This window comes from Aythya marila, assembly GCF_965140915.1.
Source record: "Aythya marila genome assembly, chromosome: W".
NCBI classification, from domain to species: domain Eukaryota; kingdom Metazoa; phylum Chordata; class Aves; order Anseriformes; family Anatidae; genus Aythya; species Aythya marila.
The window spans coordinates 15,548,174-15,562,852 of record NC_139081.1 but is presented as its reverse complement, the minus strand read 5'-3'; the positions used below and the strand labels follow the sequence as shown (position 1 = coordinate 15,562,852).

Genomic DNA, 14,679 nt, shown 5'->3' with positions numbered 1-14,679 from the left:
GCTGGGGCCGGTCCTCTTTAATATCTTTATCGATGATCTGGATGAGGGGATCGAGTGCACCCTCAGTAAGTTTGCAGATGACACCAAGTTAGGTGTGTGTGTCGATCTGCTCGAGGGTAGGAAGGCTCTGCAGGAGGATCTGGATAGGCTGGTCCGATGGGCTGAGGCCAACTGCATGAAGTTCAACAAGGCCAAGTGCCGGGTCCTGCACCTGGGACGCAATAACCCCAAGCAGAGCTACAGGCTAGGAGATGAGTGGCTGGAAAGCTGCCTGGCGGAGAAGGACCTGGGAGTGATGGTTGATAGTCGGCTGAATATGAGCCAGCAGTGTGCTCAGGTGGCCAAGAAGGCCAACGGCATCCTGGCTTGGATAAGAAGCAGTGTGGCCAGCAGGTCTAGGGAAGTGATTGTCCCCCTGTACTCAGCTCTGGTGAGGCCGCACCTCGAGTACTGTGTTCAGTTTTGGGCCCCTCGCTACAAGAAGGACATGGAGTTGCTTGTGCGAGTCCAGAGAAGGGCGACGAAGCTGGTGAGGGGCCTGGAGAACAAGTCTTATGAGGAGCGGCTGAGCGAGCTGGGCTTGTTCAGCCTTGAGAAAAGGAGGCTCAGGGGCGACCTTATCGCTCTCTACAGGTACCATAAAGGAGGCTGTAGCGAGGTGGGGGTTCGTCTGTTCTCCCACGTGCCTGGTGACAGGACAAGGGGGAATGGGCTAAAGTTGCTCCAGGGGAGTTTATGTTGGATCTTAGGAAGAACTTCTTTACTGAAAGGATTGTGAGGCATTGGAACAGGCTGCCCAGGGAAGTGGTGGAGTCACCATCCCTGGAGTTCTTTAAAAGATGTTTAGATGTAGAGCTTAGGGATATGGTTTAGTGGAGGACTTGTTAGTGTTAGGTCAGAGGTTGGACTCGATGATCTTGAGGTCTCTTCCAACCTAGAAATTCTGTGATTCTGTGATTCTGTGAACTGGTCTAATAGTTCAGCTAGCCTGATGGGGTCCTCAGATAAAGACTTCATCTCCTTCTTAAAACCCTTAACACCTCCCTGCTGTTAAGGAGCGGGGGGGGGAGTTCACCTAAGAGGATGCACAGTTAGTGTTAGTACTGTTAGTATCAGGGAAGGCAAAATTCTGCATATCTCTTCTACCTTGTTCTAATTCTTGCCACAGCCTAGAGTACGATCCTTCTTTAGGGACAGTGTTAATTGCAGTCCCTGTCTCCCTTCCTGGAGTGACTGCTGCTGCCACCGGTGCAATATTAGGATTATAGGGAGCATAACTTGGCTCCTTCTCCGAAAAAGGAATCTTATTGTTTACATATAGAGTTAAAGACTGAATTTTCATCAGACCCATATTTTGGCCAAAATACTGCTGTTTCCTTAATTGGTTCTTTTGTCCAGACCGATACACAATATTTAACCTTTTTTTTTCTTTCTTTTATAATCTCCTCTAATTTGGGGATTATTTTTCCAATTGCTTATCATTCTTTAGGAAGAACTGTTGGTAGGCACTCCCCCAGGGATATCTCCCTGTCCCCTGGAACTCATATTTCCCCTTTTTCCTAGCCCTTGTCAGTGTGCTGCTACAGAAATTTCCCTCCTGTAGGGTACCACACACTAATGTTCCGATTCTGGAAAATGGGGGTGTCCTGCCAAGTACTTCCCCGTGCAAGGATTTGCCGTACACCAAATTTCCCGAGACTCTTCCTTTCTCTCCCTTATCTCACCCTTCATCCATCTCCAGCCACCCCCCTCACGGAGCTATGGAACTGCGGATCAGGACTCCACACTGGGTTCGTACAAAAGTACATCTGAATTACACATCACACAGCATCTCACCCAACCCCCAAGGCAATACTTAATATTTCTTACCTTGGTCTGTGCACAGAGTTACCGGATCAATTCTTAAAACCTGGAGTGCCTACGTTCTTCCTTTCCCCACTACTTCACGGATCCTGTCTCTTTAATCAGCCTCGGGCCTCTGTCAGCTCTCCACCAAACCGCCACCGTCGATGCACAGGACCACTGAAATCAGTGGGGCATGCCTTCCTGCTGCTGTGGCGGTGGGGCTCCCCGGTAGGTGACTGGATCCTGGACGAGCCCCCAAATTTTGAGAAACTCTCTAAGGAGTCTGGTTGTCTGCATTTTACAAGGTAGTCTGCCAAGCTTTATTATCAGTGTAAGCATATCTCAATACCACATTCCTTTCCTCTAAACAATGTAACTCTCTGCAAAAACCACATTTCTATTCCCACAATGGCAAACAGTGTTCTGGTGTATTATAATGAACCTACAAATAAGAAATCAGGTTATCTTAACATTTTTCGTGCAGGTTTAAAAAAATTGTGTTTATGTATGCATGTGCTTGTGTATATACATATTTATATAAGCCACAGCTTTTTATTTCATCTCATCATTACATGTCCTCTAAAATACATGAGGTTTTATACTGCATTACTAAATGTTCTGTAGCTGTGACTAGTGCATCAAAAGCAAACTGTGTTAACAAAGTCATCGTATGTAATCAGAATAAATTCAAGATTCATTCTGTAGTTTGGATGACTTCTGAAGAGTATTTGAGTGCTTTGTACATGATTTTTAAGCTGTGCACATCATACCTAGCTATAAATGCTTTGTACATTTACTGTCACACCCAACCAATACTACTTGTTTTTTTGCAATCTTAAGTGTTACATGACTCTTGGTTTGTTTGTGCTGAATCAGACTTTGTATATTGCTTAAGTCCATAAAGAATACTTTCACTTAAAACCTTTGATTATTAAATTAGATTAATCATTAAAAAAAGTTAACCTGAAACACTATGTTAATTTTAATGTACTGTACAAAAGTGCAGTATTGATTCCTGCTACAATTTCAATGGAATTGTTTCTGGCCTAAAATTTTATGAAGTGGACTAAAAATAGATTTAAAATGCCTATGATCAATCCCTTAATTTATGCCTCCTAAAGGAAACAAATGTTTTTTTGTCTGACCCACACTTGAGTTAAAATGATCGTTATGAGTTTATTCACTACTGAATACAGTACTGCCTCTAGGCAAGCCAAATCAGTAGATTTCTCTTCAAAACACTGAGCATTGTAAAATGGATCTGCAGTAGTTTGCTCTTGAAACGAGAAAATACAAGACTCAATTGCAAATTATTGCAGCAAAGATGGCCTTATTATGAAGACTGCTTCTTATTTGCTGTAGAGTTAGAAGTATATGTGTGTGTGTTTTTTCTTGCTTCAGCTTCTCATGCTCCGTGTCTTACAATGGTTTAAAGTTGTTTTTTTTTTTAGCTTGCTTGGGGAACTAGTTCAGGTGATGAGGAAGGCTTTACCGGAAGAACCGGTTTGAATAAAGATGAGACTGAAACTTGCACGTGGAGTAGAATTGTGTTTGATGTGTAATAATACAGTTACATGATTAAAGGGCTAAAAGAAAACACAAATAGTGTGAAATAAAATTGTTAACCGCATAGCTACTGTTCCTTACAGTGTTGTGCATTTGACAGTTTCCCAAATCTGATATGTTCAAAGTGATCTAACCCCCTGCTGTGGAATCTTTCCTTCAGCAAACAAAGTGTACATATGTATAAACGCGTATGTGTGCGCATGTGTTTTTTCTATCCTTAGCTAACAGCCCCGGTCCAAAGCCTTCTAGCAGAGGGACTTGATTCCTGTCAGGGGTTGCTGCCAAGACATCGGAAGGATTTTTGACCAAGGTTTTCTAAAGCTCAGTGTCACACCTGCTATACTTTATAAAGGAGGGGAGTTTGGCTGTCCTAGCATCTCCTGTTTCTTTGTGTTTGGCTTTTTTTTTTTCCTTTTAATCTCTGTCTTTCTCTTAGAATTAAGCAGTGTTCACACTAGTTTTGAAATAGTTGACTGGGTAATATGTATTTTGCATAATAAAACTTACCAAAATTAATATACCTGTTAACTTTTAATGAAGAAGTAGTGTGGACACAGCATGTATAACCAAAGATTAACCCCTTATATTTAGGCTACTAATAAATATGTAGGGTGAGAATTCATGATTGTGTTTTGTAAATTAATTCCGTTTTGTTTTTTAGCTTTTACAGGGTGGTAGGTTAGGAGTCTGAATTTAGTTAAATAGTCTTTAAAAGGTTAATCCTAAAATGTAAAATAGATGCAAAAATTCACAGATTAAATATTACAAGAGTTCCCTTATTTTTTTTTCAGTCAATATATTCTCTGTTCAATAGGTGTCTTGGCAACTTCTGACTTTCAGTCTTTTTTAGTTTCAAGGGTATTCATATGATTTCTGTTAGTAGTAGTACACTTTAGATTGACATTTCCAGCACTAAGTGCACTTCTGTGTGTTTGCAATGTAGTAGATTTAGTAAAATTATTTTCCAAATTGAAGTTTTTGAGACCTAGAAGTCAAGTAATCAAAGTTTTAAATTACGTAGTGAATTATTGTGATAAAATTTTGCAATGCATCTTTCTTGTATTGGTTTGTGTTGACTTCTTTTTGTTGTTTGTTGTTTTTTTTTGGAGTTTTTTGATTTTGTTTTAAATGAACCAATTTAAATGTCTTCATTTGCTCTGTAAATGTTTTGTTAGTTTCTTCTTTCCACTTTAACATATGGTCCATAAGTCTGAATATCTTTGAGAGAAGATAGCCATATTCTTTGCAACTAGGTTCTTATTTTGAAATCCTTCTCTTTTTAACCCTGTGCAGAGCAATAAGACTATCATATAAAAATGCCTAAATCTAGTACCTTAGATTAAATTCAGTTATAATACTGGAAAATTGTAGCACTGTGCTCATTTACAGCTTTTTTGCTCTCAGTATAATAAAAAGTACCCTACTGTTCATTACATATTTGTATATAAGTATATGGCAGCTTCAGAGCTGTCTCTGCAGCATCCCTAAAATTTTCTCCATGTTGGCCTGTTTCATAAGTCTCTCTGTTTTTTTTTAATTTGGTTCTCTGACTTAACCTAAATTTGTATCTTGCTGCAATAAACCATACAGTTTCACAGTCAATTGCTGTGAAATAACTACCATTGAGACGTGGCTTTTCGTTTTTTCTTATCTGGTATATTACCAGTCATGCTACTGTTTTTTTGTGTTACTAGTCACAATAATTCATAAATAATAAAATAAAGATATGTTAAAGCTGATTACTGCATCATATCCTTATAATTTTAAGTAACCTGAAAATACCATTTCAGATTGTTCAGTGGTTCCTGTTTTGTTGATTAAACCAATTCTAAAATGATCTTGTGATCTATTCTATTTAGCTAACAAAGCAATCAGCTTGGTAACTTAAATAATTTTCTGAATATTTAATATATGAGATATTCTATATTTTCTTTCAGACATTCTGCTTTTGTTTTTTTTTTTTTATACTATTCCTTGCTTTTCTTTTTCCTGCTGAATCTTAAGTAAAGCAGTCCCCTTTCAGATCTTTCTTTACATCCAAAGTTATATTGGAGCACATATATTATGGGTTGAGGAATTTGAGTAAGAGGGGATACTAGAAGGTAGTGAACTCAGTAATATTGAAGAGCATTTCAGATTCCTTTAATTAGCTTTTAAAGCAAAATCATTGCATTCTAAGGTTAAGGTATAATAAAAATAACATAATTACTAAGCATCTAGTGCTTTTGAGATTTGTTATACTTTTTTTGAGGACTAGGTCCCAAATAACAGGTAGCAGTTAAAATATGCAAGAAACTAAGATTTAATATTACTACTTGGTTAAAGTGGATTTTTGTGTTCCTTCTGTCTTGTGTTCTCTGTGCTGGTGCACTGTGTCCAACCATCCTTCCTTCCCTATTTAATTTTAGCAGATATATATTTTTCCAGTGGTAGCTTAAATAAAGAAGCACTAAGCATTGCATAATCTGCAATGCATTTGAAAATAACCTGAGAGCTAAATAAAGTTTATTATGCTCTTGATCTTCATGCTGGGTTGGTACACTAATCCTAATTGAATACCTTGTATGGAACATTTTCACTTGTTTCACAAAGGTTTAAACTTTAAAATGGCATGTGTGACATTGAAGCTACTTTCAGGAACTGTCTTGCTCACCTGGTCAAACACCCATTCCTCACTGCATTTTGCCAATTCAATCCATTTTAGATGTAACCTCGGGTATGGTGAAAGACCCACCGGACGTCTTGGACAGGCAAAAATGCCTTGACGCTCTGGCTGCTCTACGCCACGCTAAGTGGTTCCAGGTTCGGAACATCATTTTACTTTCTTCTTGTAGCCTTATGAGAGATTAGTTCAGTTGCAATATAAATGTTTAATTGTGTGAAAACACTCAGCGTTGTTCATGCTAATAATACTTATTATTTTTCTGGTCCCTAAATTTAAATGTAGAAAGTTGAGTATGGAGGAACTGCTTTATGCAGTTAATTGCTCGTTTGACATGATTTTTTTCTGGTCATTGAGAAGGCGATGTTGAAAGTTTGACTCGCTTGGGGTGATCATACGTTGTATATTTGTTATATATTCCATAAGGCTGCAGAGTAACTTTGCTTTAAATGATGGAATATGTGTTTAAAGCTTTGTGTTTAGATTTAAGACTTTTTTCCCATTTCTTTAAGTGCATTAAGTGTAGGGAATGAAAGGTGAGAAACAACTGCTTGGTTTAGTGACTTTGCATTCTGGCAAAGGCACAATAAAGAAACCAAACAGATTCCCTTGACCTTTCAGTCTCTATACCTATTTCTTAGACCTTTACTTTATTCTTTATATTTCTAATATAGAAAGATGCTGTATTTATTGTTATAAGTGAACATAGGTCAAAGTGTACAGGGGATCAAGAAATGTTATTCTTGTATAACCTGCGCACTTTGACTTTTACAACTTTAAATTACTAACCCTGTATAAAATACTGCTGTAAATGGCAGCTCACTGAATAAACTTGAATGATTTGTATCAGTCTTGTATCTGAGCTTCCATTGAACAGTGGTGTTTTAGTCTTTCAACAAGGCCTATTTGCTGTAGGTGCTGGGATTGATTAATTTGATTTTGTTTTGCTCTCAAGGCTAGAGCTAATGGTCTGCAGTCCTGTGTGATTATCATACGTATTCTTCGTGACCTCTGTCACCGTGTTCCAACCTGGTCTGATTTCCCAAGCTGGGTGAGTAATACTCTTTTTGAATGAGTCTTTTCAATACACATGGTACTACAAGTAGGGCACTGGAAAGTGTTACTGCAGTTAAACGTAGACTTTTTCAAGAAGAAATATGCTTTTTGTGCTTGTATTTACAGGTAGAGAGTCCCTCTAAAAACTTAATTTTCTGAAATTTAGTCATTTGGAGCTGGATTTTTTTTTCCAAAAGAATTTTCTTGTTCTTTTGAGTTCTTTGTGCTTAGCATTCTTATTCTAGATTTTAGGTGTTGTTTTTTTAAACTGTATATAAAGAATTTTTTTTTTTTTTTTTTTTTTTTTTTACCACCTACTGGTGGTTAGAAATTCCTTGGGTTTTACTGAAATTGATTTAAAGTGATGTCAGCTGTGCCCAGATACCTCTGTGATAACAGAAAGGTTACTTAAAGTAAAAGAACAAATCACAGTAATTCCTGTGATTGTTATTGTGACCCTTCTCCAAGATGAAATACCACAGTACTAGTCAGTGGATGTGTCAAAATTAGTATCTTTAATCAGTGTCACTTAGAAAAAGATCTCTAGGTTCAACCTGTTTACTTCTGATAATTCCTGCAGCTGAGCATTCTTCAAACATTCCTTTTGCATTGACTGTTTTAAAAGATGCTCTTCAGGAATGTAATTTGTTTTCCAATCTGTGGACCAGCCAAAATTAGTCTGAAAGAAAATTTCAGAAATGTGTGTAGATAAACTGACTGTTTTGTTTCACAAACCCAATCCTGTTGCACTATGCTGCTTCCCAGTGTAAACTTTTTGGTTTTGACAAGAAGAGCACTAAGTTGGCATTCTTTGAATGAGAAATGTGTTAGTCTTACATATGATTTTATTAAATTAGTTCTGATAATATTATTTCTGGAAAAATGTAGAAAAGGTTATATATGTTTTTAAAGTATTAATAGAAATATATATCCCGCCAGTTTCTGTGCTACATTTCTGAAAGATGCACTGTATAAATAAAACTTAAAAGAAGCTAGAAAAGTGTGTAACTGTCCTCTTAATTATCACTGTGATGCTGAAATGCCAAAGAATAAAAACTGGAGTGCTTGCAGGAAAGCACCATTATAACTCCTGCAACACACATGAAGATGAAGAATAAAGAACGTTGTTTTTTCTTTGTCACATTGTCTGTTCTAAGGCACATCTGAAAGGGAATAGAGGTGTGTGTCAAGTCTAGCTGCATCTCTGCTCTCTACAAGAGTGCTCTCTGGTTTGCTGAATTGATTTTTGACAATGCTGGGATGCATTGTCAGTGACATGGATCAGCACTGAAGTCTGTGTAGTCAGTTGTTCTTCTGGTCTATTGGCAAAGTCTTACTTGACAAAAGCAGTGACAGAATGAAAATTTGTGATTTTAAATATCTGTAATTTCTGCTAGTCACAGGTGGAATTTCAGATAGAAGAAACAGACTTTTCTGAATATAGAACTTCTCTTGACCTGTATGCTAGAAGCCTGTCACAAACCAAGGAGCTTTTCAAAAAGAGCCTAAGTGTTTGTAATAATAGAAAATAGTAGGAAGTTTAAACACAATTAGTAGTGACCTCCCTATATACCTAAAAATAAAAAATAAATTGGAAGAATTTTGTCAATTTCCTACAAGTTGGAAGTAATGATTATTCAAGGTTGATTTTTCTGACATGAAATCCAGCCTTTCATGCACACAAACACCAGGTCATTGTCCTGGGCTAGGAATGAGCACCCTTAATGAAGAATTGTAATCAACACTGCCCATAGTTACTGCATGCATCAGAATAGGCATTTACTTTTAGTGAAAATAAAAGACAACGTTTGAAAAAGTGTAAATTCAGAGGAAGGGGGGAAAAAAGACATTGTTTGAAAATGAAATTTGCAAATGAAGTGGTAGTGAAACATCTTAATGCTGAAACAGCTAAGGAAAGCTATTCCTTACTATTGCAAATCTTTTTTTACAGTCTATTGAAAAAACGTCTAATAAAAGGAAACAATGGAAATAGTCACAGAGGAAAAAATAGTATTTAAAATACACCTTTTTAAAACGTCATTTAAAATTTTTTGGTGTGTACATTTTTGAAAATCTGTTGATTGATAAGATTTTTTTTACGCTTGTTTATCATCTGAGTTAGTGTTAGGCTAAGTCCAGGAAAAAAACATGTGAGCTTCAGTTTTGTTAATCTGAGGAACTAGTAACCATTTAAACTAAACTTCAAACAAAAGACCATTATATTTTTGATGATTTGAGTTTGTGTTCTTATAGAAAACACAATAGATTTTTTGTCATATTCTTTTACTCTTATTAGATACACTGTGTGCTGTTTATTCATCTGGCTGCCACGTTTAGATAACCCATCATTTTTCATGAGTTCCCAAGAAATTGTTGGACAAATTGGCTATCTGCACATGTATAGTTACTAATGTATAATAATAATTTTTTAAAAAAAACAACTTTTGGGCAATCTGTGATGAGAAGAGGCATGTCTGTATTGGTACCCAGTGTTAATCTTGCACCAGTCTTTTTTATGCACTTTTACAAAATATGCTTTTTTTTTTTTTTTTTTTTTTCCATTTTAACTGAAATTGTTCTGTGATGTTCTTCAAAATTTCTACGTCAAAAGTTGTTGAGTGAACCTAATGAGGTTCAACAAGGCCAAGTTGCAGGATGCTGCACCTGGGTCAGGGCAATCCCAGACATGAGTACAGACTGGGAGAAGAACCCATTGAGAGCAGCCCTGCAGAGAAGGACTTGGGGGTTCTGGTGGACAAAAGGCTCAACATGAGCCAGCAGTGCATGCTTGCAGCCCAGAAGGCCAACTGCATCCTGGGCTGCATAAACAGAGGAGTGGCCAGCAGGTTGAGGGAGGGGATTGTCCCCCTCTTCTCTGCCCTTGTGAGGCCCCTCTTGGAGTACTGCATCAAGGTCTGGAGCCCCCATCAAAAGAAGGATGTTGATCTGTTAGAGTGGGTCCAGAGGAGGGCCACAGAGATGATCAGAGGGCTGGAGCACCTCTCCTATGAAGAAAGGCTGAGAGAGCTGGAGCTGTTCAGCCTACAGAAGAGAAGGCTCTAGGGTGACCTCGTTGCAACCTTTCAGTACTTGAAGGGGGCTTATAAAAAAGATGGAGAGCAACTCTTTGCTCAGTTGGATAATGACAGGACGATGGGGAATGGTTTTAAACTAAAAGAGGGGAGATTTACATTAGAGGTTAGGAAGAAATTCTTCACTCAGAGGGTGGTGAGGCACTGGAACAGGTTGTCCAGTGAGGTTGTGGATTCCCCATCCCTGGAGGTGTTCAAGACCAGGTTGGACAAAGCCCTGGGCAACCTGGTCTTAGTGGGTGGCATCCCTGCCTATGGCAGGGGGATTGGAACTAGATGATCTTTAAGGTCCTTTCCAACCCAAACCATTCTATGGAAAGTTCTGTATTGAACAACAGTAGTGTGTTTTTTTTTCTGTTTCAATCAGTCTTCTGAATTAACTGGATTTTGTTGTTGTTGTTACAGGCTATGGAGTTGCTCGTGGAAAAAGCAATCAGCAGTGCTACTGGACCACAGAGTCCTGGGGATGCACTTAGAAGAGTTTTTGAGTGTATATCTTCAGGAATCATCCTTAAAGGCAAGTTGAATTTGATCAATGTACTTATGCTGAAGTAATATAAAATATATAGTCTTGGTCAAAATAAGGTATAGATGTTCTACTAATTAGCCTAACCATTCTAGGTGGTCCTGGCCTTCTGGACCCTTGTGAGAGAGATCCTTTTGATACACTTGCTGTAATGACAGATCAGCAACGAGAAGATATTACTTCAAGTGCACAGGTAAGGGAAAATATGTGTAAAATAACTAAAGTTGAAGACATTAGTGTTTTTTCTGAATGAGGCTATGTGGATGTGAATTTTCCTTTCTTATAAGAACATAGTCCATTTTTTTTAGATGATGAGCCTTAATCTAGGCAATGAAAATGTCGCAGGAGAGGATGCGGAGCAGTGTTGTGTTTTGCACTGAAATAAATGTGACAAGTTTGGAACGTTCCTTTCTATATACATGTATATCCATAAGGATGCTCTGCCTACAACAGTATTCTATTAGATTTAAAATGTTGTTGGAACTTAAGATCATACAAATAAATATGTTTAAATTTTAATATTTATTGTTTCTGTTCATAGTATTGACCACTCATGCTTGCAGCTGAATAGCTCACTGTCTCTACGAGTTTGTTTGATCCTTTTGCCAAAGATTACTAGCATGTAATGGGATGTGTGAAAAGCCTTGGCTGCTTCATTTGCTAGTCCAACAGTTAAAACATATTATTTTGAAGCTGAGATGCTGGGCTTTGTACAGAGATAGCAAATGTAACATGCATATATTACTGTGTTGATGCTGTGGAAAAGAAGAGGATGGATAGTAAGAGCTAAGGATGATATCTTACACCACTTATCTGTTGTTTGACAAAGTACTCAAAATTGACATTTGTTTCTAACTGAAATATCTTCTTTCTACCCTTTTTGTAGTTTGCATTGAGACTCCTTGCATTCCGTCAAATACACAAAGTTTTAGGAATGGATCCATTACCACAGATGAATCAACGCTTCAACATCCATAACAATCGTAAAAGGAGAAGGGACAGTGATGGGGTTGATGGATTTGAAGCAGAGGGGAAAAAAGACAAAAAAGATTATGATAACTTTTAAAAAAAAAAAGTTTTTCATTTATGCTAAGATTGAAGGTGATAAAAAGTCCATTTGTTGCCTTGCTTTTACTTCATAATAAAATGTCTGTTTAAAACATCCAAAACCAGCTCGGGAATTAGAACAACCTAGCTTTTCTGTGAGATTCTGAACATTGTAATGGATGTGCTGTATCACACAAATTATGGATGGAAAGACTACAAATGGAAACTGTCATTGGGGAGAAAATAGATTGATTTTTTTTTCCCCCTCATTGTGTTTCCTTTAAATGTATTGCTAACTTCAGTAACTTTTCTTCTTTTTTGACCTTTTTTATTAACAAGTGTGTTGTCTTATCTTGACTGTATTTAATGCAGCATTTCTGCTTCTGTTGCTATGTGTATTTTGACATTTTATTTAGAAGGTTTTTTTGTTTGCCCTTGACACTAGTTGTATAAGTTACTTTGTGTTAGATAGTATAAACTGTTCCCCTCCCAATTAATATTTTACAGAACTTTTTTTTTTGTAAAGTGAGACTGCAGGATTATACTTTTTTTCCCTAAATGTGAAGGGGTTACAACAGAATTAGCCTGCCATTTGAGTGCTCAGAATTAAATGCTTTTGCCAATCTTGTAGCATTTGTCATCTTAGTGTGATATAACAGTGTAATTAAAACAAATTTGTGTTAATCTAATCAAGTTTGCTGTTAGTTTTGCATTAGCAGTATAAAAGCTAATATATACATTATGGTCTTGCAACAGTTTTAAAGCAGCTACATAATTGATCAAAGTTTAGCATGATTTTGTTTTTAATAGAAGGGCTTTTAAAACTATCATTTTAGGTTAAATGCGTAGTTCTTTGTATGATAGACTTTGTGACATAGCAAGGCCAAAAAATAACTTTCTGAATTTCTTAACATATAAGCAGAAACGGGCATTTCCTATTTGGACAAAGTTAGTCATTCTTTTCAATCAGCTTTGTCAATATAATATTAATGCCTCTTAGACCTTAAAAATAGATATTTGTCATATCAGTGCCTGTAAGTTATTCCTTATAGCTATTCCTGTATAAAATTTCTGTGATTTTTTTTTCAATAAATCAAAATTTAAAAGTGAAGTATTACTAAGAGAAGGCTATCAAAGAAAAAAACAAAACAAAACAAAAAAAAACACCACCAAAAAAAAACAGAAAATTATTTGATGTGGCTATAGTGTATGCTTATGTCTCTTTCAAAAAGCTAAATATAGCAGTGGTGTAAGTAAAGTTACATCATGCTGTTGATATATGCTCTGATACGCAGGTGTGATTTATTGTAACAGCACTGAAGTGGAACACTCAAAAGCTAAAATTTATTAAATGACTTAAATTCATTATATACTGGAAACTGAAGTTTCACTTATTCTGTTCAATGTGTATTATACTTTGTTGCAAACCCATAAAACATAGATAACATAGACTAACATTCTGGTATCTACTTAATCACAGGCTGTATGAGAGCATCAGCCATCACAAAGATCATTTGTCATTTCACAGAATCACAGAATTGTAGGGATTGGAAGTGACCTAAGGAGATCATCAGGTCCGACCCCCCTGCCAAACCATTTCTGATACCATTTGTTAAAAACTTCTGTTCCCGTTTGTAGTTTGTGGTTTAATTTATCTTTGACCTTTTTAATAAAACAAGTTTTGGAGTAGGGGGATACTTTTGTCTTGCAACACCTACTGCTAACAGCATGGGTCCATACAATGCAAATAAAATATTTTAGAAAATAGAGGGAATCTTAAAGAAAAATTTTAATATTTTAATTAATTTATTTAAATTTTAATGTTCTTCAAGCATCAGAGTGCAATTTTAAAAGGAGTGAATATTAATGGTTAGCAAATAAAATGAAAGCAATCTCATTAAGAAAAACTTTTTAAATAATTTCAGTGTCAGAAATAGAATAATTAGTGTGTGCTTTAAAATGACTAAAAAAAAAAATTGCAGTAGTTTCTGTTGTCCAGGCATAGCTTCCAAACACGTGCTTGTCCTTATTTTTTATTTTTATTTTTTTAATAGGAGTCTATCTTGCTGCCATGGTGTCTAGTTAGCCATTACTATTTATTTTGAAAGCTACAGGTGCTATTCATGTAGCTAGTTTAACTCCATACCAAAGTTTCTTTCCTCATAAAGCTAAAACTTGTCTATTCAGGCATGTGACCCTCAAATTTAGGATTAAAAAGGTCAAAGATGTAGTTTGGATTTCCTGTATTTTTGTTCTGCTGGCTTTTATCTCTTAACTAATTTCTGGATCTTTTGAAATATTGTATACTTAAAGTGATTCCACATTAAATATGAAACTGTGACTGTGATTTTTGTGCTGTGTAGTGAAGAGTGAATTTCAGTTTGTTGCTGTTTTTCCTGCCCATTATTATGGCCTGTTTTAACTAGGTAACTCCTGGCTCTGTCAAAGCTAAAAGTGGAAAAACAACACTTTACAAAGTACAGCGATAGTTTTGACTTTTAAATATTACATTGTGTGCTTATGAAGACAAAACTTCCATTTTCTTTATTTTTTTTCTCTGAAGCTTGTAAGCCAGAGTTTTCTAGCCCAAAAGGCTACAAATTAAATTTCTTCTGACAGATTACTTTATAAATCTTCTCAATAGTTTATTTTTTTTTTATTCAGCGCGGTCTTTCTCAGCCTTTTTTTGAATGAAACAGCTATGAAATCTTTTGAGGGTGGGGGAGAAATCCAAGAAGTGTCATCTGTAGTATAGTGTTACCTCAGAGGTTCGCACAACCAAATAAAAATCAGGCTTAATTCTGTAAGTATCTGTTAATTTGTATTTTCCCATTTTGTACCAGTTTCTCATTTGGATTTATGAAAATGTGCGATTGTACATATAT

At 36.4% G+C, this 14,679-nt stretch overlaps 1 protein-coding gene across 1 annotated transcript in view; it reads left to right on the top strand.

The window, feature by feature from the left end:
* The window catches only part of LOC309889575 (zinc finger RNA-binding protein-like), a 64,540-nt gene extending 50,234 nt beyond the window's left edge, over window positions 1-14,306 (top strand). Inside the window, exons 16-20 of the mRNA XM_082782444.1 lie at window positions 6,116-6,213; window positions 7,029-7,124; window positions 10,627-10,738; window positions 10,843-10,940; window positions 11,634-14,306. Coding sequence (XP_082638570.1) covers window positions 6,116-6,213; window positions 7,029-7,124; window positions 10,627-10,738; window positions 10,843-10,940; window positions 11,634-11,813 — 584 coding nt within the window. The 3' untranslated portion in view covers window positions 11,814-14,306. The remainder of the gene's footprint in view (window positions 1-6,115; window positions 6,214-7,028; window positions 7,125-10,626; window positions 10,739-10,842; window positions 10,941-11,633) is intronic.
* The last annotated feature ends 373 nt before the right edge of the window (window positions 14,307-14,679 follow it).